The sequence below is a fragment of the Cryptotermes secundus genome, unplaced genomic scaffold (genome assembly GCF_002891405.2).
Source record: "Cryptotermes secundus unplaced genomic scaffold, Csec_1.0 scaffold1314, whole genome shotgun sequence".
Lineage (NCBI taxonomy): Eukaryota > Metazoa > Arthropoda > Insecta > Blattodea > Kalotermitidae > Cryptotermes > Cryptotermes secundus.
Window position 1 is genome coordinate 144,386 of NW_019720589.1, and position 26,791 is coordinate 171,176.

The 26,791-nt window shown below is 39.3% G+C and overlaps 1 protein-coding gene across 1 annotated transcript in view; it reads right to left on the reverse strand.

Annotated features, from left to right (window-relative positions):
* Nucleotides 1-346: 346 nt before the first annotated feature.
* LOC111870225 (PAX-interacting protein 1) overlaps nt 347-26,791 on the reverse strand; it is a 66,054-nt gene continuing 39,609 nt past the window's right edge. The window contains exons 17-25 of the mRNA XM_033753779.1: nt 24,590-24,774; nt 18,917-19,026; nt 14,322-14,468; nt 11,312-11,496; nt 9,878-10,116; nt 6,914-7,082; nt 5,403-5,503; nt 2,344-2,548; nt 347-760 (exon numbers count right to left, since the gene is read on the reverse strand). Coding sequence (XP_033609670.1) covers nt 687-760; nt 2,344-2,548; nt 5,403-5,503; nt 6,914-7,082; nt 9,878-10,116; nt 11,312-11,496; nt 14,322-14,468; nt 18,917-19,026; nt 24,590-24,774 — 1,415 coding nt within the window. The 3' untranslated portion in view covers nt 347-686. The remainder of the gene's footprint in view (nt 761-2,343; nt 2,549-5,402; nt 5,504-6,913; nt 7,083-9,877; nt 10,117-11,311; nt 11,497-14,321; nt 14,469-18,916; nt 19,027-24,589; nt 24,775-26,791) is intronic.

A 26,791-nucleotide genomic window follows, 5' to 3' on the forward strand; every position in this document is an offset into this window, starting at 1 on the left:
AAAATCTTTCTTGCTTCCCTATCTTTTTTCTTCTGTCAGTGAAACATCACACCTACACTGGTTCAATTGATCATACCAAGTTCCCAATATTGCAAATTTAAAGCTGCCATTATTATTTTATAATAATGTCCACTTCACCAACACATTTAATTTGTGTTTAATACAGGAAAGGAAAATATCAAAGTCAAAAGGGTGGCAAGGGGGCACTGCCGGTGGGCCCCTCCAAGCAAGTTGTTCCCTTGAAGAAAGTCGTCTTCTGGGTTTAGGCACCGTGTATTCTTCGTTTTGGCCGACGTTTCGGAGGAACGTAGCGCCGAAACGTCGGCCAAAACGAAGAATACACGGTGCCTAAACCCAGAAGACGACTTTCTTCATTGTCATCGCCGTGAAAACCTCAAAACTTACAAAGTTTCCCTTATTTACAATTCAGACCAGACACTGCCCATTCAACACATTAAGAATTTATTAACAGCAAAGTAGCTGCTAAATGTAGTATCTTATTTTAAATTTATTACTCATATCTTCCTTACCGGGTTGTGCAAACCACTATTCTGAAGAATGCCTTTTACAGGGCAGGCCAGGGGGCACTGGGGATGAATTTATGGAAACAAGGGGGTGACGGCCAAAAAAAAAAGGTTTGCGAACCACTGCTCTACTGTCTTAAAGAAAAATGGTTTACACATTTTCTAAGGTATTTTTGCTCCATAATTGATTTCCTGCCTCATCACTGAACTCATTACAAATTCAGCATTGAACACACCTGAAAGAAAAACAATACAACATTATTATTGCAGCAATGCCAGACTGTAAGAAACTAATAACTGAACCAGAAGTGTTTTTACACATGACAAAACCTTACATAATGAGGTTTAAGATGAACTTGTGCTTAATTAAGCACCATCAGATGAAGACTTATGGGGGGGTGAAGGTACAGATTAATTTCAGCACTAGATGGAGGTAAGTGGTAACTCTCATGCTCTGGATGCTATACCCCAAAGGGAAACAGCTCCCAGTTTTCTTGGATAGGAAGCTGGATGGGCCGCAGAGCCTACTAATGATAACTGGACACATGAGGAGGACCACGGAACAGGTTTCTGAAACAATTTTCAAGCATATTCTATCAGCACAGATGATCAGGTAGTGATTCCAAAAGTGATCTACAATATTCAGAACAAAATTTCAACATTACTGCTTCAAAATATTCATGGAGATAAATACATCAAAAACTATAATTACAGTACTTCGAGGAAAAGAACCAGAAGCAGAACATGTAATGACTACCAAATACTGGAACAAATTAAGAATGACACAGTTTATCTTATCAAGAAAATAAAGATATGAATGAAAATATCCACATTAGTATCTCGTGCAAAATAAATGAAACTTTCAAACAATCATTATTCTCAAGGTATGAAAGGAAAACAGACCTTGCCTGTTCCATTTTTCCTTACTAACTCACATCAAATAAAAATTTGATTCATGAGATAATTATGTACAAGCAGTTTGGGTAATGCTTGATACCATTCAGTTCGGAACCTTTTGTCACCTTGCCTGCTGCCTAAAAATGTAAAGATTAAAATATACAAAACTATAATTTTGCCTATAATTTTATATGGGTGTGAAACGTGGTCTCTCACATTAAGGGAAGAACACAGACTGAGGTAGCTGAGAACAGGGTGCTAAGGAGAATAAGACTGAAGAAGGATAAATAATAGGAGGCTGGTGAAACTGAAATACGAGGAGCTTTCTAACTTTTAAACCCAGACACAGATGGGAGGATAATGTTGAAACATATTTTAGAGCAACAGAATAGGGGCGTGGACTGGATTCTTCTGGCTCAGGATAGCGGCCAGTGTTGGGCACTGGGAACCATTCATGGGCCTTCGGGTTCCATAAAATGTTGCGAATTTCTCAAGTGGATGAGCAACTGCTGCCTTCTACAGAATGACTTGGCCCCATGGAGTGAGTGAACTGGTCGCTGGGTCAGTTGGTTAGTTCGCTGGTTGGCTGGCCAGTCGGTAGGTCAGTCAGTTCAGTTTGTTGGTTGGTTGATCATTTAGTTATAACTAACACACTATTTATAGCAGTGTGAGAGAAACTGAAAGGAAAATACTGAAAGACTGAATATGATTCAATAAATAATGTAAATTATCAAACCACAGGAAGAAGATACTTAGCAAGGCTTCAATAAAAGGTGTGAAGGTACTGTCTGTGATAATGAAAACGCCCATAATAAAAGATGAGATTACAGCAGTGTTTAACATCTTTCAGTTATACCAAAATTTCAAATCATGACAGTACTCAGAACTTTGTGTAAAAAATGTTAAGCATCAAGCTACTTACCAATTTCATTTCTGATCAGGTCTCTAAGAAGATGAAGATCATTTCCAACAGTGATTACAAAATAGCTGTATTCTTTCTGGTTTATCTCTTGAACAGATTTAAGTGAACGTCTGTGTTTTTCTACCTTACCACCAGCACATTCGATGATATCTGCTAAAACTGATGGGCTAGGTATTACACCTGGCGTTATGTAGAACACTTTACCCTGGTAAATATCAAACACTGAGTCATAAAAGAAGACAATAAAATTTAAAATAATGCCATAATCTTCCTCCAAATTATTCACTATACATAAAAATGAAAAGGGCTTTCCAATGAAATGGAAGGTCACTTCTAAAAAAAAATACCAAAATGGTGTCTCTCCCAAAGTTAAAATATCAATAGTTTTAGAAATAAAACTGTAGCAGTGATTGACCTAGATTTATTATAAACATATTTCTTAAATGCTACTGATTATGAGGTCTGACAATATAGTTTGCAAACTCGCCACCATGTGCTTGATGTGGCAGCAGTGGACAGAAAGTTCAGTATGGTCTGATGACAGCATATAAGCATTTCACAGCTGTGTTGTTGTTGATCAATGGCAGTCTCTTTCTGAGTGACGTCTATTACTGTCTGAGGGTATTTTGGTGTGCTCTCGCAAGAATGTTGGAGCCTGAATTAGAGCAACGAACGAACATTAAATTTCTTGTTAAACTTAGCAAGAGTGGAAGTGAAATAAAAGAGATGTTAGTGAAAGTTTATAGGGATAATGCTATGAAGAAAACAGCAGTTTACAAGTGGCTGACATGTTTTGCTGAGGGAAGAGAAAGTGTTATTGATGAAGAGAGGACGGACAGCAACAAGCAGAACTGAAGAAAACAATGCAAAAGTTTGTCAAATTACATATGAAGATCGTCGGCTGTCTGTCAGGAGTATAGCAGAGCAAGCAAATATGTCTGTTACAACAAGTATTATGATTTTAGACATTATCCATCGTCTTGTCTATTTTTTAAAAAAATCTTGTTTCTTTTTCAAAACACAACGATTCAGAAACTGGATTCTGTCCCCACTCTCAGGTAAAACCATCTCAGTTGGGTCCAATACACAGAGCTAGCCCCTATCTCCGGACCTATGCCAGTTTCAGAAGGGGTTCATAAACCAAGCACAATATAAACCATCTGTGAGAGCTAAGAAAATATTCAACTACTGAGACTCCAAACATATGAGGCCTTGCACCAGAGAAGTATCTCAAATGAAATCATACCTGGAGAGAAGCAATACCCCTTGTGGTGCCAACAGATGACACAAATAGTTACCCACTCCAACTACACTTGACGGCACTGTAGTCTCTTGACTTCTGCTGTGATGACAGGGGTCCAAATGGGAGAGATATCCACACTGGGTTGACTGATCGGATGGTCCAGCAGAGACATGTGGGCTGATTCCTTGTATTTCCTGTATGTGGTGTTGGGTTCGATCTGCAAGACCTTCACTTCATTCCAACAAATTTTGTGGTCTTCCTCGTATGCATGTTGGGATAATTTTGATTTTTCCAGCAAACCCTGTGTCAGGTTATATCTGTGTTCCTTAATGCGTACTTCTAGGGGTCTGCTTGTTTCGCCAATGTAACATCTGCCGCAGTCGCATGGGATGCTATACACACACGGTTTTTTAAAAATAGACAAGACGATGGATAATGTCCAAAAACATAATATTTGTAGCAATATACCATCGTCACAAACTTTTATATCTTATATGTTTGTTATGGCTGCCAAATTTTAATCAAAACTGAAATGTGCTGATGACCCTTAGTGAAAATCCATTTAGCAGGTATCAGTCTGTTATATGCAGATAGATGTATGGACAAACATACTGAAGCCAGAGTGTGCAGTTTTGTTGTGAATATGCTAAAAAGATAAATGCTGTCATATATACATCATTATTTAAACCTTCGTCCCATACAAGTGGAATTCCCATTAAGGTTTGTCTTGGGAAAAGGATTTTTGAACTGTAAATCGAGAAATCTCTTAACTGAGAGGTTATATGAAATTTAAACAGAAAATTATATTTTGGTATTCATATCAAACATCTGCTTTAATATAACAAAAGAACAAAGAAACATAGATTACATAAATCATTAAAAAATAAATAAATACAAATACAGAATGCATCTGTTGAAACAATTCCAGCAAGCCCTTTTCCAGCTAATCCAGGTTCATTCTTTTCTTGGCCTGTGCCCCCACACTTAAATTCTTCACCTATAATTTTGTTTTGACAGCATGATTTTCCTTATATGGATTGAGGGAGTTGAGGATTCTACTTACTTCACTAATCACATCCAGTTTGTCACTCGTCGTCCACATCTTCCTCTTGTTCATCATTACTAATTCAATTTTAAAAATCTCCAAAAATACAGAAATTATGCAAGTACAAGGTGCTAACAGAATTAAATTAAATACAAATTTACCAGGTTTAAAGACAGATTTGTATATAGATGCCACAAACAATATGCAGCATACATTTGTTAACACAGCCTCCAAGAAGATACAAGAGATGCAGCACTGCACAGCTCCTTCCCTCTAGTTCAATGAACACCCATGTGTATTGATTCCTACCTGGCCAGCAAACAATGTGGAATCTGACCTTGAGCAAATAGTGGCATGTGTACACCAGAGGAGGGCAAATTATAATGCCCAGGTTTCATGTAAACACTGAATCACAGTACAGACTTCACGTAGGACTAAATTTTCAGCCGCCAAATGCAGGTAAAACCCTAATCCAAGGAACACCAAAACGGTAATATTTGGATTGCATATATGGAACTTTTGCTGGAACTACAGAAAATGAAAACAAAATGAGGGAAAACCTTAAATTAGGATTCCACTGTAGCAATATATGTAATTAGAAATGGGATTTGAAATTATGTATTTCAAACATTTTGGGATATTATGAGTACTCTTTATAAGGAATGTTTTTACAATTTGTATAAATTCTCATTACATCAAAGAAGCAGTGTATCTTCATAACAATGATGCAACTACACACATGCAAACATATGCAAGGAAAGACTACTATACCTTAAATAATTCACTTCTGCTAGGTTTCTCCAGGACCTTAGCAATTTGGCAGCCAAACGTCTTTTCAAACTCATGATCACTCAAACTGTATAGTTTTTCATCTGGAAGACAACAGCAGTAATTCATTCAATGAATATAAAATAGTTTCACTAGTTTCATAATTGCATTTTCTACAAATTCATTTTTCTGTTATGTACTTGCCTCCTACCTATGTAACAAACAGTATATACTATATACAACAAAATTTAGTAATCACTAATAATAAATTTCAGTAAATAATTCAAGAGTGAGAGTCAAAAAACCAGAAAAGTGATAAAAATTCAATTTAAAGAGAAACGATGAAATAAATTTGACAACCTAAGAGCACATTAAGGAATCCATTAAAAGTTATGTACATGAATGTGAAATTACTTAGAAAAAAGCAGCATGCAGTCTGGAAGAAAAGTTTGGATTTCTAACAAATGGAGAAAAATGTCACCTTGATAATGGTGTTCAATTAAGTTCCACCATCACATAAATGCCATGATTTATGCTGCTTCAGTTCATAATATCCTAGATCCTACTGCTCTTTCTAATATTTTCCCAAGCCCTATTAATGTCCAAATCATCACTGAAGTTTTCCTCAGGCATCTGGGATTTCAACCCACCAATGTTCTCTACTATCGACCTCATTTAGCTTCTATATGAAACCTGTGCACTGCTCATTTACTCACTTACAGTCTTTCCCTAACTTCTGCAGCCACAGGATAGTGGTCAGTATCACAGTCAGCTCAGTCTGCTTGTGAGTTTTCCCATCGGGATTTCTATCAACTGTATACTTTTCAAAGTCTATAAACCACATAATATGGTGGCAACACCAAAATGTCCTAGATTTGTTTCAGTCAACTATTAATATCCAAAAAAACTGACATCAACATTCAATATTACAAATGTATTCATAATATCATTCACTGTTGTTTGCCATTCAGATCACTCTTATTTCATAATTCATAAACACATAAAAATCATTCCAAACTTCCAAGCGAGCAATGTTAGCATTCCCAGCATTGTTCCTACATTTAGTATAATATCTGAATTGCTTGCAGTACAACATAATTTATTCTACTTAGAAGGCAGCTTATGAATTTGTGAGATTCATGGTGCTCACAGATGTGACAATTAAGATTACAGTCTTCCAAGACAAGATGTCTCCATGCAAGGAAACTACAATGCATCATATCCAGAATACTGCACTCTTAATCTTATGAATTTTGATGATATGCTGTGCATATGTTTTCCAATTCTGAGTCACAAATAAAATTCTAGTTGCTTTCAGGTCAATACTACGGACTCCTTTACACTCTGAAAACTTGACTGCTTTCTGCAGCCATCCAATGGAGAAACTAACAATTATACAAGCAAATATACAAAATACTGGGTTACTTCATTGGCAGTAGTAACAAGTCAGTTAATAAACACATCCTGCAACATGCCTGGCATCAATCATGCTAACAACAATTTTAAAAACCTACCTAGAAACTTGTTATGGGCATGACTATCCCTGACCCATGCTTCAGATACAATATACTGGCATGTGGAGAGGCAACACAGAAGCTTGATGGTTCGAACAGCCTGTGACATTACCAGGTGTGTTGCTTCTTTATGTGAGTCCACTACTGCACCACCCAATTGCTTAACTTTCTAGGAAGCAGAATGTCATATTTAAAATTACATTAAGAAGTAACAGCATGCAAAATCAATGGAATAAGTAACTTAACCTCCTAAAGAATGGGACATCTACATTTTGACTTTAAGTGAAACTCTGTTAAGAGGGCCTCATATGTTAACAGCTATGAGAACTGTATTCACACCATCCTGTAACACATCAAAATAAACCTGAAATGTTCTACAGTGATTAGTAGAGCCAGGAATTACATACGTGGTCTGACAATAAAGTCTGCAAATTCATCATGGTAAAAGTGCTACATACCTCATTGCTGAATATCACTGTGGTCACCTTCAAAGTACTCCCCTTGGGAAGCTATGCAGCAATGCCAGTGCCTAGTCCACCCTTCAAAATAATTTTGGAACTGCTTTTGTAAAATGGCCTTCAGAGCTGCCATTACATTACTCCTGATGTCATTAATGTCATCAAAATGCCTTCCTTTCAATATTTCCTTTATCTTTGGGAACAGGAAAAAGTCACTGGGGGACAGATCCAGTGAATAGGGAGGATGTCCCAGAACAGTTATTTGTTTACTAGCGAAAACTCTCACAGAGAGTGCTGTCTGAGCAAGTGAATTTTCATGGGTTGTTGACAAAAGTTTGGGTCATTCCCACCTAACTTTTTCATGCATCCCTTTCAGTACATCCAAATAGTAAACCTGGTATGTCAACATCATCAAACCATACTGAGGTTTCTGTCCACTGCTGCCACAGCAAGCACAAGGTGGTGAGTTCGCGAACTTTATTGTCAGGCCTCATATACAGTAACTGTTCAAATATATGCAGGTATTTATTTTTAAAGAAATGTGAATCCAAATGGGCATAAATCTACTCAGTTCTAAAACTCCTATATCATGTCTCATCCTTTATTTTTCTACTACCAAAACGGCATGAGATAAAACACAGACCTGAACTATCAAATGTCATCTGTACTCTTCAAGAAAAACCTTTTGTACTGATTAAAAGTCTCATACTGCAACATGCTTTAGACACATATCTGAAGAAATCTAACTCTAAACGAATTTCAGTATCTGACAAACAACAAAGAATACTACAGATGTTACAAATGCACTAGTAAACTGCACTTTTCTATAACACATGATTCACTTTGGCCATCACAATATCCACTGTTCCCATATGGTTTGTACAAATTATTTACTTTCTTCATTTAATGCCATGCCTTTCACATGAGCTAGTTTCTTGCTTCAGAACTTTCGTTAGCAACATAGAGTATCGAGAAGTTACAGTGACTGTCTTATTTTTTACGGGTGCCTTAAAGAAAAAGACAAAAGCTACAAAATGTAGCAACCATCGCACAATAAGCCTTATTGCACATACAGCAAAGATAATAGCAAAGTTCCTTAAAAGAAGAATTAAAAGGAAAATAGATGATATACTTGGAGAGGATCAGTTTGGATTTAGAAGAGGAAAAGGAACCAGGGATGCAATAGGGATGATGAGAATTATAGCAGAATGAACTTTGGAGATAGATGAAGAACTGTGTGCTTGCTTTAGACTGGCAGAAGGCATTTGACCGTGTAAATTGGACCAAATTAATGCAGATCCTAAAGGAAACAGGTATCGATTGGCGGGAAAGAAGATTGATTAGTAAATTGTACATGGATCAGAAAGTTAGAGTGCGATTGGACAGAGGGGAGACAAGAAGTGTGAAGATTGGAAGGGGAGTTNCCCAGTCACAATAAAGATAGACCAAAAACTGGAGAATGTGAAATGTTTTAAATATTTGGGTAGCTTGTTAACAGATGATGGAAGGTGTACTTGTGAAATTAAATCTAGGATTGCCATGGCAAACGCTGCATTTAGCAAGAAGAAGAATCTTTTTGCCAGCAAATTGGACTTAAATTTGAGAAAGAAACTAGTGAAATTCTACATTTGGAGCATGGCTTTGTATGGGGCTGAAACTTGGACACTTAGGGCAGTAGATCAGAAACACCTGGAAAGCTTCGGAATGTGGTGTTGGAGAAGGATGGAGAAGATCAGTTGGGCCGATTATGTGAGAAATGAAGAAGTGTTATTTAGAGTCGGTGAGCAGAGGAATATCCTACATGAAATAAGAAAACGGAAGTCTAATTGGATTGCTCATATCTTACGCAGTAACTGCCTTCTAAAAGGTTATTGAAGGAAAGATAGAGGGGTGGATAGAAGAGACCAGAAGACGAGGAAGAAGACGTAAGAAGATGCTGGATAACCTTGGGGACAGAAGAGGATATTCTCATTTGAAGGAGAAAGCTCTAGATCGCATTAAGTGGAGGAACTGTTTTGGAAGAGACTGTGGACCTGGCGTTTGACAGATTACTGATGAATGAATTTCTCAGGGCACTTTTCATACATGCAAAAGAAGCAGCAATATCAGAATCACACAATGCACACTGTGAAATGTAATTGCAGTATAATGAATCTACTGCTGCCATAAACCTATAAGGAACCATTATGTATCCTTGTGTAAGCCTGCCATCTAATTAAACTGCATATAAGGAAACCTTATTTTCATTATCAGACACACTGCAACAGAAACTGAAAACTGCAACTGAAAAACAGAGAGTGATTCTGTGAGAATGAGTGTGTATAAATGAAATGAATATGAAATGTACTAAAATATTGTTAGTGTAAAGAATGGACACAGTGAAGTGACCTATCTTGCAAAAAATCCTGGCATCATGAAAGATGGCCATACTGTATTACACATGCAACTTAATAAATTGATCTAAACTAAAGACTACTGTAGACCATAGGGTTCAAAAGACAACTACCTTAGCTAATTCAGACTGCTTGATAACATAAGAAAATAAAACCATTGGTTTCTTGTCATCTGAAGGTGGATCAAGATTTGTTACTTCCACATTTTCAAGCATATTCTCTTGGTCTGAGTCTCCAGCAGAAGTAGCAGATTTGTCAAGACGAGGTCGTTTGGCTCGGTGTTGAGGTGGCGGGGTTGATTTAATCTTATCGTAAGATTCCTGAGTGATATTTATGGGCATCTTCCATGCAGCTAACATCCCAAGGAAAAGCAAAAAATAAGAACAGAGTGTCAGCATTTTGGATGAATTACACATTAGGATTTTATGTCATCTTTTACTTTGTGCTACAATCTTCTCAGGCAACCAGCCATGTCACTGTTGTGTTAAAAACCAACAGTTCAGACATCTCAATCTCAGTAATGATGATCAATGTTGTGAATGCCCATATGTGACTATTGCATATACCAACCTGCCAAATCAGCGCCTCACCCTACTAGCACACTATGAAGCAAGAGGGAAGAATCAAATTGTGCAGTCACCCATCCAACTTTAACATATAAGCCAGTCGCTTAACCTGGTGTGCCTGTTGTCAACAGTTTTGTCTTCTTCGCAAAATCCTCCTCCCTGTGTTTGTCTGCTTGAGGTTTTCCTGATATATGTGCCCTGATAACCTGGTGCTGGGATTGGATGTAATGTTACTTCTACTCCCTCCAATATTAGTACACTTCAATGTGCATGGAGCATGAAAATCCCAAGGAAAATGCAGGGAAGGGCATGTTACAAAGAAGACAAAACAAGTGACAATAAGAACACCAAGTTAAGCAACAACATGATAAGTCAGAGTGAGATGGGTGAATGCGCCATCTAATTCTGACCTCCTGCTGCATAAGATATTAACATGATGAGGCACTGATTCAACACATTGGTATACATATCAGCAGCATATGGTCATTCAACATACTGACCCTGATGATGGAGGATGGAGAAGATACCTGAAACATTGGTTTATAACTCAACACTGACACTGACAAGATTTTAACATATTTATTTACTGTGAAACCTTCAAATCTTACACGAATTGTAGTTGCTTTTTTAATGTATCACTTTACAATCCTTGTACCAAATCATTTATATTCTAAAGAAATTTTAAGTGAAGATATTTGAAGAGACCTATCTGCTGTGTGATGCAATGTAGTCTGGTGAAAATTTACCAATGTTTGGAGGAATATTCTGCCCATCTTCAGGTCAGAGTAAGCTGAGCAAGCAACAAGCAGGCAGGTAGCAGACTACATGGAATCACATCCCAGAAGATAATTCTCTTCATAGTCACTATTCTGAACACCTCAAATTCAACAAAGTTATATTTGTCAGCCACTCGTAACATTCTTATGTAGCACAGACTGTCAAACTGTAACAGTTTCTTTACTAGCACATCAGTCAACTCACCCATGAGGTGTGGAATCAGGGCATACTCAATACGAAATGGATTGCCCAAATTAAACTGCTGGAACTTTGGCATATCTGGCTGCTGAATGCAAGAGTAGTGTCCAAACAAGATTTCATTCAGCCACTGGACATTCACAACTGGCCTGTTCCATTCACGTGCCTTTTTGTACTTCGCACCTTCAAGCCTAGGATGTAATCATGAACCTTTAACTGTTTTCCATGACAGAGTTTGCTGATGATGTGTAAGTGTTTCAAATACAGAAGGCAAACATACATAAAATTATGTCAGTAAAGAAAGAGTAACTATCAAAGTACCCCGTTTTGGCCAGTCAGGCATTTAAACTCCACTAGTGGAAGTGCGCGCGCACACCACTAGTAGAAGCGCATGCACAGTCCTAAATATTTATTTTTAAATGTAGTAATTAACAGATCGACTTGAGTAAAACCCTAACAGTGGAATTAAAATGATACCTAAGTGACCAACAACAAAAAGAGTATACGTATGAGTTATGCCCAAACTTATCCATGAGCCAGTACTTTTATTGCAGATTCTGCAGATTAACGTGTTAAAAATATATGGTAAAATTGGATATACATACCTTTTTTGTTGTTATCTGCTTGATGTATATCTAGGCTGAAATGAAACTACAGTATTCGATTTCACTATGAACCCACAGAAAACAGATCGCACTCTGTATCTCAGCCACAATGCAACTGTCTGTTCACGACCCTAGAAAGGGCAATAATCGCTTACAGCTATAACAGAAGGTCTTGGCACTGAAGAAGGCACCCCTCTAGCTATTTCGTGAATAGCCATGCTTTCATTCTTCTGTCCTTTAGTCAAAAGATTTGAAAACCTGAAGAGTGTAAGCAATGCTAGCAGAAGACCAAATGATTTTATTGCTTCCATCTGTTTTATGACTTCTAAAATTTGTCAAGTGTTACAAACAGAAACGAATTTATAATGCAGAATAACTCTGTGAAGAACTTGGAAACCAATTTTGCAGTACGCATCAAAATTGAAAGAAAAAAATTGAAAATAGAATACAACTTTTTGTATACAATTTTTCAAATCTTCCGTTGTAATATGCGACACTATGTTCTTTGCTGATATAAACAAAGTTAATTCCATCCATTTATCATAAAAATTGGTTAGACAGTATTTTTAAACACAATGCTTAAATTTGTTTAAGCGCCCTAACAGGAATGGACATTTAAACGCAGAGTAGCAACATGCATTTAAATGCGCACCAGCAGCGGGCATTTAAATAAACTCCGGCCAGCTCAAGCTTACCATCATTTCAAAAGCCTGGCATTTAAAGGTTAATAACTTTCGGACTGACAGATTTAATGAAATTCAGGAAAAACACCATGCAACTAGAGGCCACTCTACTTTCACATTTTTTTAATTTTGCAGCATCAACAGTAACAATATGGTGAACATGCGAACTTCAGAAATGGATGCAGCACTAAACCTCTACACATACAGTGTTTTTTTAATGAAATCAATACGTTCACGGCTCTGCGCCTCACAGAAACTGCACTGCCAGCTACAAAGCGTACAAGAATTTTGCTGATGACTCAGCATGTCGATAACATTTGGAATGAAGGGAAGTTCTTACCTTCGTTCACAAATCACAGGAGGTGTTGAAAAAGCTGTCCCTCTAAACACGAACATTCCTCACACCAGCAGAAGAGGTTTTGATTTACCTTCTGATGATGCTCTGCAGGAATATTTTAAATTTCCCTATGAATATCTTCTTTCAGTTCAGTTCTTCCATTCGAGGGCTATTGCTATAAACTCTGTCCTTCACATACCCCAGAAGAAACAATCACAAGGTGAACGTGCTAGCCAAATACCACTGCTGATAATTCTGTCCCCAAGCACATTGGACAAAGCCTGCACAGACACGTGCAGTTTGGGCAGTAGCTGAGTCTTACTGAAACCAGCTACAGACTCTTCCTTCTCCTGTTAACTCTGGAAAGACCTGCCCGAGAATAACCCGTACATAATTTGGTATCCTTGCACTAGTTTGACACTCCAGTCTCTTGAGCTAGATATTTCAGTGATTTTCTAGGTGTATGTTCAAGAGCGGCCCCTATGTCATCCAACTTCTCCTCAGTAAGCACTTCATGCTTATGTTTTGTTTTCTTGTTTATTAAGAGTCCCATTGTTCTAAGTTTACTCACCAAATTATGAATTGTTTGTCTGATGGGAACTCTTTCATCATGAAATTTATGAAATTTATTTCCAGCAGATCTGTATTTCACATAGGTGTCATACAGAAATATGCGTTGCTCATAAGTACAGTGAACCATGTCATACCACACTGTTGACTAACCATTAACCAGGAACAAATGGCTCATAGCGCTGATAACTACCACCTACTGGTCGCAAACTCCCATAAATGAACCGCACTGCCCACTGTTAACATAATAATGCATAGAGGTCTACAAGTTAATTATTTTCCTTCAATATAAATGTTATCGGCCATCAAGCACGCTGAGTTATCGCCAAAAATTGTGTGCGCTTCACAGCTGGTGATGTACCAGTAGCAGTGAAGTGCAGAGCCATGAACAAGTCTAGTTACTAAAAATGTTCCCTGTATGTGTGGTAAAAGAGCTTTGAAAAATATGCAACTTTTGTTGTTCTCTTTCTGTACAATGTAAAGCAACAAGGTGACCACAGAAAATGTACCTAAGCTTTGGGTTTGATAGCAGTAACTTCAAGAACCATCTGGAGAGATTATTAAAATGATAGGCTCCAATGATGAAATCGTGTGAACATAAAGATAAACCTTTGGGTTCCATAACAAATTCTTCACAAACTGAGTAACTATAAACTTCTCAAGGACTCTACTACACCAAATGAGTTAACTGCAATATAAATACCCAGTAATAAATTTCTTCACAGCCTATCTAGCTATTCTACACCACACAACTTGCCAATGAAGGAACATTATGCACTTATTACAAGACTATTCCACACCAAATACGTAAAGTCACTCACCTGCGACAAACCAGTATATAGTTATGTTTTGTGAAATAGTTGGTACATTTTGCTCCAGTTGCTTCAATCATGAACCGAACTCGAGCCCTTTCCTCTCCTTCAAAGCCAGAGAATGAAATGATGTGGTTCTTACAGGGCTTATCATCGCTACAAAGGAAATAGAAATGTGGCAAAACTTTTTGTTATATGAGATGAAGAACAAGGAACTAAGGAACCATAAAATTTTAAATGAACATACTCTGAAGAACTGGAACCATACACATTGACTATAAACATGCCAATGCCATAAAGATCCTAATATAATGTTCAATTATATACAAGTGGGGCATGTGGTAGCATAGTTGGTTAGGCACTATGCTACAAACCAGAAGGTAGTGGGTTTGATTCCCGAAGAGGTAATTGGATTACCAATTGACCTAATCTTCCAACCATACTATGGCCCCAGGGTCGATTCAGCCTCTAATAGAAATGAGACCAACAATCTTCCAGGGGATAGAGTGGCCAGTGCATAAGGCTGACAACCTGACTGCCACCTATGAGCCAATCGTCTAGGAGTCTCAACATCAAACAACCCCATGGGTCTTCAGACCTTGTTAAAGGGATGGCTTTACTTTTCTTTTTATATATAACTGCAATTTAATAGATCAGACCAAGCCCCATTACACATGTAATACATACATGGTCTGACAATAAAGTTCGCGAACTCATCGATGTAAAAATGCTGCATACCTCGCCACTAAATATCACTGTGGTTGCCTTCAAAGTACTCCCCTTGGGAAGCCATGCACTGATGCCAGAGCCTAGTCCGCCATTCAAAACAATTTTGGAAATGCTTTTGGGAATGGCCTTCAGAGCTGCCATCATAATAATCCTGACATCATTAATGGCATCAAAATGCCTTCCTTTCAATACTACATTTATCTTCGGGAACAGATAAAAGTCAGTGGGAGCTAGACCCTATGAATAGGGAGGGTGTTCTAGCACAGTTATTTATTTACTAGCTAAAAACTCCCTTGCAAACAGTGCCGTGTGAGCAACTGCACTGTCATGATGTCAAGATCTTCAGTTAAGATTTTCCTGTTTCTCTCTCAATGTCCGCTTGCTCTGCTATGCTCCTGACAGTCAGTTGATTTTCAGGCACAATTTGATGAACTTATGCAATCTTTTCTTCAGTTCTGCTTGTTGTTGGCTATCCTGATATCTCTTTGTCAGTGACACTTTCTCTTCCGTCAGCAAAACGTGTCACCCACTTGCAACCCGCTGTTTTCTTCACAGCATTATCAGATAATAATAGATGCCACTCAGAAAGAGCCTGCCATAGATCAACAACAACATACATGTTAAACACTGATATGCCAGCGTCATCAAAACATACTGAGGTTTCTGTCCACTGCTGCCATGGCAAGCACACAGTGGGAAGTTCGCGAATTTTATTGTCATACCTTGTATGTCATTCATGCCTGCTGAGGGCTCTTAGCATGCTTGTATGAGTAAATGTGTAATTCATCAGAAACTAATTTAGTTGTTACATTAATTATTGTGGTAGTTACCTACATGACATTTTCATTTAAATTAAAACTTATGGCATTTATTAGAGACAATATTCAAATTCTGTAGATTTTCTAAGTGAATATCACACCTACCATGAAAAAAGTCTAGGTCATACCTCCACATATGTACTATTCTGTCCAAAAAGTATCTGACCTTGAGCTGGGAAAACAAAATGGTTACAATACCTAATCCCCTTCAAAGTACGCCCCTTGTGACTCCACACACTTAGCCCAGCAGTCCTTCCATTGCTGGAAGCAATTCTGGAAGGCTTCTTTTGGAATGGCATGCAGCTGCACCATCGCATTCTGTATGACGTCCTCGCAGCCGTCAAAACGGGAGCCTTTTAGCAGTGTCTTCAATCTCAGGAAGAGCCAGAAATAACAAGGAGCCATGTCAGGGGAGTAGAGAGCCTAGCGAACCTGCAGAATGCCGTGTGTGGCCAGGAAACCCTGGATCAGGTGTGATGAATGAGCTGGGGCATTGTCATGATGCAGCTGTCAGTTGTGTGCATCCTACAACTCCGGTCTCTTGCGCCGAACTGCATCACGAAGATGGCAGAGGGCTTCTTGGTAGTACTCCTTATTGACAGTTTGGCCTAGTGGGGCATATTAATTATGCACAACACCCCGGTAATCGAAAAAAAAAAACAGTCAGTATCACCTTCACATTGCTCCGAACCTGTTGTGCTCTTTTGGACCTCGGGGATGTTGGATGCTTCCATCATGACGCCCGGACCTTGTCATATCCATACATCCACGACTCGTCACCAGTGATTAGTCTTCAAGAACTCAGGATCCCTGTTAGCACACTACAGCATGTCCTGCACGACCTCAAGGCGGAGTTGTTGCTGCTCCGGCGAAAGCAGCTTGGGCACAAATTTTGCCGCCACTCTTTGCATGCCCAAATCCTCAGTTAAAACTGTGTTTGCAGAACCTCTGCTGATCCCAACCTCATCAGCAACTTCCCAGGTGGTCAAACAACAGTCATCCATTTTCACATAGTGGGGAGTGGAGTCAAGCTGGATCCACTAGGCATGACGGCCACTGATTGGCCTATTGTACCTGGCCCAGGTTATTACGATGATGGAGAATTTTTGGTGGAATGAAGATTGGCAGGGGAAACCGAAGTACTCAGAGAAAACCTACCCCAATGCCACTTTATCCACCACAAATCCCACTTGACCAGACCCAGATTGGAACTCAGGCCGCCACGGCGGGAAGCCAGCGACCAACCACTTGAGTTATGGCACGACCTATGGTCCTCCATGATTAGTGTCCACACTTTTTCAATGACACCAGCATTTTGGCTCATTAACAGTCTCCCGGAATGCTGGTAACTGTCCGCTGACATACGACCATCTTTAAAGCAGTTGAACCACTCTTTAATTTGAGTGTCCCCCATTACATCATCACCAAAAAACCTGCTGAATTTTGCAGATTGTTTCCACTTGGGTATCCCCAAGTTTCTGACAAAACTTGATGTAATATCGCTTCTCCAAGCATTCTGTCATCTTGAGCAAAACGAGAACACGACGAACACATATTATACCACTTCACTATCTGGCAGCCACAGACGTATCCAGCGGTGTTGTGAGTCAACAAAAAATCACGCATGCACCTGAAAGTCCCTTCTACCACTACGTTCAGTTTCCCCACCCCTTTGGCCATTACTTACAGCGGCAAAAAATTAAGTCGGATACTTTTTGAACAGCGGTGTATTACTTCCAGTCAAGGATCAGTTAATTCACTCATGAAATTTGATAAAATCTCATACAAACCAGAAATCGACATTTGGGCCAATAAATATTATTGTATACTATCAGAGCATAAATATTTAGCAGCACTAATAAAAATGCCTACCAGTGAACCCAATAATGAACCATTTTAATCAAATTCATGCTAATGAAACCTATTTCTTGCATATTCACTTTCATATTATTCTCCCATTAACACTTCATTTTTCAAAGAAGATCCTATCCAAGAGGTTTCCCCATCTAAATTTGTGTGTGTTTCTGGCTTTTCCTCAAGCTACCACATATGTCTGACCTACTGCAACCTCTTTGATCTAATGTATATAATAACACCACAAGTTCAGAATAAACTATGAAGAAATATTGCTGTACCCACATCATTACTTAAACCCTAGTGCCATACTGTACTATACCATTACTACTAATGGCTCTACAGCCCAGTTTGGGCCCTGACTGCTTCTTTCAGTTTCTTAATCTTATTCACAGTAAGTAGGACTCCCTGGACAGAGGATCAGCCCATCACAAGGCCCCTATCTATACAGGACAGCATAAACACAAAACAAACACAGACAGATATCCATACCTTAAGCAGGACTAGAACCCATGATCCCAGTGTTTGAGTGGGCAAGGACATTTCATGCCTCAGATTGCATGGCCACAAATCATAATTATGGGATGGAATTACAGTTAAAAAAAAGTAAAGCTGTCCCTATAACAGGCCATGGAGGCCCACAGGTTTGTGAGACGTCGAGGTTCCCATATCTTCTAGACACAGATGCCAGTAAAGTTGTCAGTCTTATGCGCCGGCGGCAATTTACCCTCAAGAATATTCCTGGTACTCATTTCTGTTAGAGGCTGAGTCGATCCCAGGGCCATAGTGCAGCATGAAGGATGAGGTCAATTGAAAAGATCCACCTCATCGCGATTCAATCCCACGACCTTCCAGCTTGTAGCATAGTGCCTCAAGGAATTACAGTAACACATTTCAAATATTATAAATATAAGGTCATTTTTACAAATTCTCTAAATTCTCATAATATTAAGTTTCCACTGTATATCTCAGCCACCATTATGCATGACCTTGTTTCTGTTCCTGATTTTATCTGCACAGATTCCTATACTAAATTCTGTATTACAGAGTAAAAAAATCAATGACATTCTTCATGACACATTTTCTCCCGCAGTATTATCATTATACACAAATACTTGATTTAGACCATTCAGTACCACCCTGTGTTCATTCTCTCGTATTTACATTCTCATTCTACTGCAGAATTAATGTATTTGTAGGTACCTGAAAGGTGTAGGAAAGTGAAGTGCCTGCCATGGTGGAAGCACCTGTTGCTTCAGGACTACGTCATTCAGCCAGTATGCTGTCACACAGCGCTTTCCTTCTCTGAGTGCCTACATGACAGAATGTTTCACTGGATATTCAATATCAGTTAAGACTGAGTAACAAGCACAATATACAAAGGCTATTCAGAAAGTAAACTCTGGTGACCTGTTAACGAAACAAGCAATGAGGAAAAAAGTGTTATGATATACAAAAATACGTACCTGCAGAGTGTGCAGCATTGTGAAAGTCCTGCAACAAGCTATAGATACACATAAAAAGTATTCAATAAATTCAATATGCAAACGAAAACCTGCGTCTTGTCACTAACACATAAGACCTGGTGTCAGAAGTGGGATAGAATTGATTTGTTCAGATTGAATTGTTGGACTCCATTAGATTTTAAGTTACATCATTACACTACAAGAATGGAGAAAATTACAGAATGCCTGCTGGGTGAAATAAGAATCATTCAAAAGGTGATGAAGGCTAGCCAAAAAAACAAAGATGGAAGACAGCCAAGATGGAGGGCAATAAAGAAAAATGAAGGTCAATCAAGAAAAAATGGAAATCAAGATGGACTATGCCATTCATGAGAGGATGGTTGCCACAGTGAAGTCCAGCCAGGAAAAAAACTGAGCCAAGATGAATGCTTTCCAAGATGACATGAGCGCCACAATTCAGTCCATTCAGTCCAAATTAAAAGAGATCATCAACAAGCTGGTTTTGGGCATCCTGGTATCTATTGACCAATGGACCCAAAGCCTCTGCCAGGAACTAAGTAGCAAGATAGAAAAAGGTTCTCCATGAGGAACTCAACACTAAGATTGAAGAAATGCAGCTGAACTTACAAGCGGTGACAACATCCCTTGATATGCGAACCCAGAGCATTTGTAAAGAATTCAACATGCAGATCCAAGGGACACTTTACTACATTCAGGAAGTCAAGTGTTGGAAGAAGTCCTGTTTGTGGGTAAACAAGGATGGGTGTGGTACAGAGGACCTCCTTTAATAGCTAGAAGGTGGCTTCTACTTCTGAGAACTACTGACAGGCCTGCTTCTCCTCTGTGAGTTTGGTCAGTAGCTTCACAGTGCCTGAAAACCCCAAGATAAACCTCTTTTATTATGTACATACACCCGGGAAACTCTTTGGTTTGCACTTGTTTCTCTGTATGGTCGGTCTTCAGTTTCTCGGAGACTGTGGTTACTTCCCCTGGCAACCACACTTCCTTCCGAAAGCTGGTACTTTTCCATGCTGAGCTTTAGGTGGGCCTCTCAAAACCACTGGAATATCTTCTGGAAGTTGTGCAGTTGTTCCCACAATGTGTGGCCACTCATGATCATGACAAACAGGTGTGAAGAAAGGGGGCAGGAGTGGGGATGCCAGCAGTCACTCATTTTGCAAATGACAGTCAGTCATCTCTCCTCATCGACTTCCATTTGTTCCTCAAATATCAGTCATTTCTCTCATTTATTTCTCAAGCATCTGTAGTCTCCTCCCACGTGTCGGTCATCTTCATCATCGAATTCATGAAGGCAGTCTTCTCAAAAGTGACCTGTGCTCCTACAGCAGCAGCACATAAGCTGTTGGTACCACCTACATTCAGTGTGGGGGGAGGGAGCGACCCCTGAGAAGAATGTTCTGGCAGTTGTCTTCCAGGGCATGATGGGCAACCTGGCTGCTGTCTTCATTGCCTCCAACTCTACGCCCCGTCTGAGGGTCGTGCTGAGCGTTCTCTCACCTCACAGTAGTACAGTCAACTCTCGATTATCCGGGCTAATGGTGGGGATGGAAGTCACGGTTAATCGAAAACCCGGTTAAGCCAAATTTTATTATACGGGCTGGACGACTGTGAAGGGTCGGAGTTCGAGTCCCGGTAGGGTCAAGAATTTTAACTTCTCCAAATCGTCCAGACCGGCTCTGGGGTCCATCCAACCTCCTATCCAATGGGTACCGGGGGCTCTTTCCCCGGGGGTAAAGCGGCCGGGGCGTGAAGCTGACCACTCACCTCCAACTAGTGCCGAGGTCAAGAAAATTTGGATCTATACATCCACTCCCCCACACGCCTTAATGGCGTAGGGCTTAATTCGTTGAGCAGAGGAACAACTTTACCTTTTACCTTTTAATACCTTCATAATACTATAGACCTACCTGTATTTAAATTTATTCATCCTCATTTCTATGTCATCTCATGGCCTATTTAATACTTTCTTTACATTACACTCAGTATGAATTAGTTATTTCAATCACTGTTCAACAACATCCAGCACTTTTTACGGTCACACTTAACACTTAAAATAATTTAATACTGTCTTTTGCTTTTTCGCGGCATTTTCCTTTTTACGGATATCCGTACGAAGCCTACGTAATATTAGCTTGTCACTTAATAAACTGTCCTCTTCACTCTCAAGATAGTCTAGTAAGGATTCCAAATGATTAAGCGCAGCACCATGTGATACTTTCTTACTGGCAACACTGTCCACCTCTTCCTCATTCTCACTTTCTTCCCGCTCTTCTGGCTGCACCCCCATTGAAGTTACGATTTCGTCACTGCTTAACATTTCGAAGCCCGGTTCACACGAGTCACAGTTAAACCACTCTCTTATATTTTCCTCGTTGACTTCTTCACCACCATGAACTTGGTTAGCCACTTTTGTCAATTTTATGGCTATCTCATTTTCACTGAATCCAGTGAATCCATGGATTTCGTCATCTTCATTAGTGATGAAAGGCATCAGTTTCTTCCATGAATTTTTCAATACAGATGGCTTTACTGTATCCCACGCTGTTGAAATCTCGTATATGGCATCTAATACTGAAAAGGACTTCCAGAAACACGTCAGATCATTGCCTTCATCGATGTACTTTTGTAGCAAATTTGATCTGTAGATTCTCTTCATACTTGAGATAACTCCTTGATCCATTGGTTGGATAAGTGCGGTAACATTAGCGGGAAAATATTTCACAAAAATATTTCCATCATCTGACCTCAGGAGACTTTCGTTAGGATGTGAGGGCGCATTGTCAATGAGGAGCACAGCTTTCTCAGGTAGGCCTTGGGATTTTAGATGGTCACGAACTTGAGGCACGAATTTAAAATCAAACCATTCTTTAAATATCGCTCTATTCATCCAAGCTACTTTCTGGTTAAAATAATGGATAGGCAGACTTGAAGCTACTGTTCCTTTAAAAGAGCGTGGTCTTTTCGCTTTGCCGATAACTACTGGTATTAGTTTGTGTGTTCCTGATGCATTAGAACAGCACAAGACTGTCAATCTCTCCTTACTGGATTTGTGACCTGGAGCCTGTCTTTCATTTTGAAATGCCAATGTTCTGGTTGGCAAGCATTTCCAATAAAGACCCGTTTCATCGGCATTATAGATTTGTTCTGGCAGCAGATTTTCACTTTTCACAAAACTATCAAAATTGGTGCAAAATTGATCTGATGCTGACAAGTCCCCTGACAATTTCTCACCTTGAATACTGATTTCTCGTATTCCATGACGCTGCTTGAAACGTGTTAGCCAACCGGAAGAAGCGTCAAAACTCCCTTCTAGTTCAAGTGCTTCGAAAAAATATTTAGCTTGTTTAGCACAAACTGGTCCTGTTATTGTTGTTCCCTGTGCCCTTAGTTGATTAAACCAGGTCAGCATCGCTTTGTCGAGATCATCGTATGTTGATTTCTTCATGGTTTTTCTCTTCTTCATTCCGCTTGAATTAGAAGACGAAGCAAAGGAAATTAACTCATTCTTTTGTTTTTTCAAATCACGAACAGTTTGTTCTCCAATACCGTATTGCATTGCTAATTGTTTAACTACAGCTCCTTTTTCCAGCTGATTGATAATTTCAAGTTTCTGTTGAATACTTAACACAACACGCTTCCTTTTAAACCCCGACATTTTGCTAACGCACTTGAAGATCTATATTAAGAAACTGATACTTACTTTCACAATGCACTCTCACACTGAGATGGTACCGTTAAATAACCTGGGGCGGTGTATTTGTCCTTGAAACTTTCCAAAAATTCTTGCATTCTTTCACCCCCACCCTAGAACATTGTGTTCGCATAACGGGACGAAATAATGCAGAGCTCGGTTCACACTAGTGCGAAAATAGTGTTAAACTCACCATGTGAAACAAAAGTGAATGAATATTAAACAACATATAAACTTAAAAAAAAAAGCCCCGGTTAAGCCGCAAACCGGTTAATCCGCCCCCGGATAATCGAGAGTTGACTGTAGTTGCTATTTTATGCCTTGGTCTCTTATCCTGTCAAAAAATTCCTTGCCTGCTTCCTGCAGACATTTTTTTTTCTTTGGCACTACAGCCCCAGTGGGCCTAGGCCTACCTCCATGAACTTCTCCGTTCACTTTGGTTTTTCTAGATCTTACACATACGGTAGGACTCCTTGGGCGAGTGATCAGCTCGTCGCAAGGCCTCTACCTGTAGACAAACACAGAAAAACGCACACACACAAACTAAACATCCATGCCCTGAGGAGGATTCGAACCCACGATCCCGGCTTCCGAGCGAGCGAAGACAGTGCATGCCTTAGACCGCTCGGCTACCGTGACCAGCCCCCTGCAGACATGGTCCTCATGTATTCCAGGAAGGGTGCAGTGAGTCAACTGTTCACTGGCAGTGGCAAACGATCACAAGGACTCACCAGAGACTTGGGTACTTGTTTTCAGCTGACAGCAGTACTCTGCAACCAGGTGGTGGTCACCCACAGCAGTCTTCAATTGCACCAGTAGTCTTCTCATATGTTGCTCCTGTACAGACACCATGTAGAACTTTGGCAGCCCAGCCCTCCAGAATGGCACGCAGGTATGTGGATTCTTTTTGTGTCGTAGCCAGTTGTACTGTGCCACAACCTCAAAGCAACACTGAAACATGCTGACCCATTGAATTTGGGTGGCTTGACTCCACCTACATCAGTTCATGTACTGTTGATAGGTCCATGCTTAGCTCAGGTATCAACATCTGCTAATCTGGTCTCAGGTCCATGCTGCATGGTTTCTATGAGGGTCTTCGTGTTTTGTATGTCGATTCCTGTCTCTTGGATCTCCACGATGTATTCCTTGCAGAGGTTCTTAGTCCACGTATCAAAGGATGTCATCTCTGCTTATAAGCCCAGCTGCATTTCTTCCACCTTCATAACAAGTTCCTCACTGAGCTCTGGATCAATTGATCAACAGATGCCAGGTCATTCTCCAACCAATTTTTGATGGTCTCTTCTAGCTCAGACCAGATGGAGCTTATTGTGGCTTCCATCTTTTCTTGGAAAAGATGGACAGTGTCCATCCTGGCTTCCATCTTCTCTTGATTTATCTTTTGATTGGTCTCCATATTGGCACCTAAATTTTCTTGACTGGCCTCCATCTTCCTTTTGTTGGCATTTATTATGGTCACCATGTGATCTTGGGCAGTGAACTCGCTGCTCAACTGATCCATGCCATCCTTAATGAACTGCCACAATGGGTTCATCTTGAGAATCTACCAACTCATTAACTCAAACCAATCCAGTCAGTCAATTCTATCATACCTCTGACACCAGTCAGAAGTCATGTCACGATATAATGTATTCAAAAAAAATATATGGTTAAAGATAACAAACTCATAGTCCTAGTTACCCGCTGGAATGTTGCAGACTTTTGTGTCTCACTTAGAACATGTGTCACTCGGGGCCCATATACTGTCTCAACCTCACCACCACTGGAGGCAATGATACGCTGCCACATCATAACTTCTTCGGGCATACTAGAATCATAATCCACGATCATGAAGATGCAACCCAACAGGAAAAGGTCTGGCGGCACTGTAAAACAGAAATACACAAATAATCCACAACAAAGGCAAATTTTATTATCCATATTGTGTTCATATACATTTCCTGTTCTCTGCAAAAAGTGAACAATGCAAATGAATAATGAGAAAACTGTGTTTGTATGTTTGTCTACTATTATGCTTCATCTCCAAAACTACCTGCAGATTTTGCTGGAATTTGTAATTGTGAAGTGACACTAAAAGTTGTAAGGTGAAATTATATTTTATATGTATCAGTCAAATGAAACCAAGGAAATGCACAACAAATGCTACCAAACTTCTCAAAAACACACCACTGCATATAAAACTGGTGACATAAAACTTATATATCACTAACCCTTTCACTGTCAGAAAATAAGAATTTATAATATTTCCATATCATAGCAGAGCACTAGGGCTTAAAATGACTTAATGCAGGTACAGGAATACTTATTGTTTTACAGTATCTCAGAAATCAATCTGTACTGTCTTCCTATTTCACTCTTTGACAAACTGCCGACTTCTCACTTCAGGCTTTACATTCAAGTCTAAGCATTTCAGTCCTTTTGCCACAATTAGGGTTGAACACTTCTTCGTTTAACGAACTTGCAACATAACCAAAATAAACATTTCAACTCCCATCATTAGCTATGCAACATGATATATGATGAAGCAAGCTACTGGACTGAAGAGAAATTCAAATGATGTCTGGTAATGGATATGTGGGAACTGCCCACATTCAAGCAAGTGTGACAACGCAAGCATCATTGCTTAGCAACAACGAGTAAACAACGGTTGCTAGGCAAAAGCGAGTAAACAACTGTTACGTAATAGGTACTGCTGTTGCCAGATACCATGTTTACAAGTTCCCTAGCAACCGCTGTTTACTCGCTTTTGCCTAGCAACCGTTGTTTACTCGTTGTTGCTAAGCAATGACGCTTGCGTTGTCACACTTGCTTGAATGTGGGTAGTTCCCACAGATATTTGTCAATGGCTTGGGGAGAATTCACGGCATCAAACTGGACTGTGGTCCTAAAAACTCTGTCCCCTACTGTGACACTATAACATTTTGAGGAGTCGGTCATTATTTTCGACTGTGTATTACAGTAGCTCTGCACATGCACACTACATGCATCTGTCCACCTCAAGATTGAGAAAATTCTGTATTAAGATGCATAGCATTCAGTTTCTCCTCCCCTAGATAAAGATGAAGCCAAGGGGGAGGGTTACCAGCACCTTTACAGACTGCCTACTATACAATGCAGGAAGCAAAATTGTAAGTGCAGTCAGTGCAGAAGATTATGAAAAAGGATAACAGCTCTTTGTGAATTTCTTACCATAACAAAAGTGCATCAGAAAGTCCTCATTACATTCAAGACTTTTCTGTATAAATAACATTAAGAAACTGAAGGTGCTGATGATTTTTTGTCATCATGAAAATCTCATTACAAGCCATATTCATTCTATCGTGGTTACATTGTAAGTCAGTTAATTGCATGTCAGTTAGTAACACCAGATTTTCAGAATTCTTTCATCACTGCACAGTTCCATCCTAGTAGAAATAAATACATATAAATTTTCAACATTAGCACTCAATTCATATAAGACAGTGTTTTTGAATTAATTCTTTTGCTGCTGAATTTCTCATTCTGCATATCTGGCTGAATGCACTTCATGGTTTTCAGCAAAGGAAAATATGTTCTGCTGATAACAGGTACATGACTGCATAATTTTCATTTGAACTTTTTTTTAAAACACAGCATATATTTAATGAAACTGAATGAATTACTGCTACATACCAACTGCTGCACTACAGTATAAATAAAGCACTAACGGTGTGTCAATATTACTGGCTAATCAAAACTCTCAGGCGGCATTGTTGTATATGGTGACCCCGGGTATAGATTGTTGTATAAGGTATGGTGATGCTTACTATAAACTGTTGTATATGTTAATATCTGTGTGGTATATGGAGATACATAGTATGTAATGAACAGTTTTATAACTGTTTTATAAGGTAATTGATATAA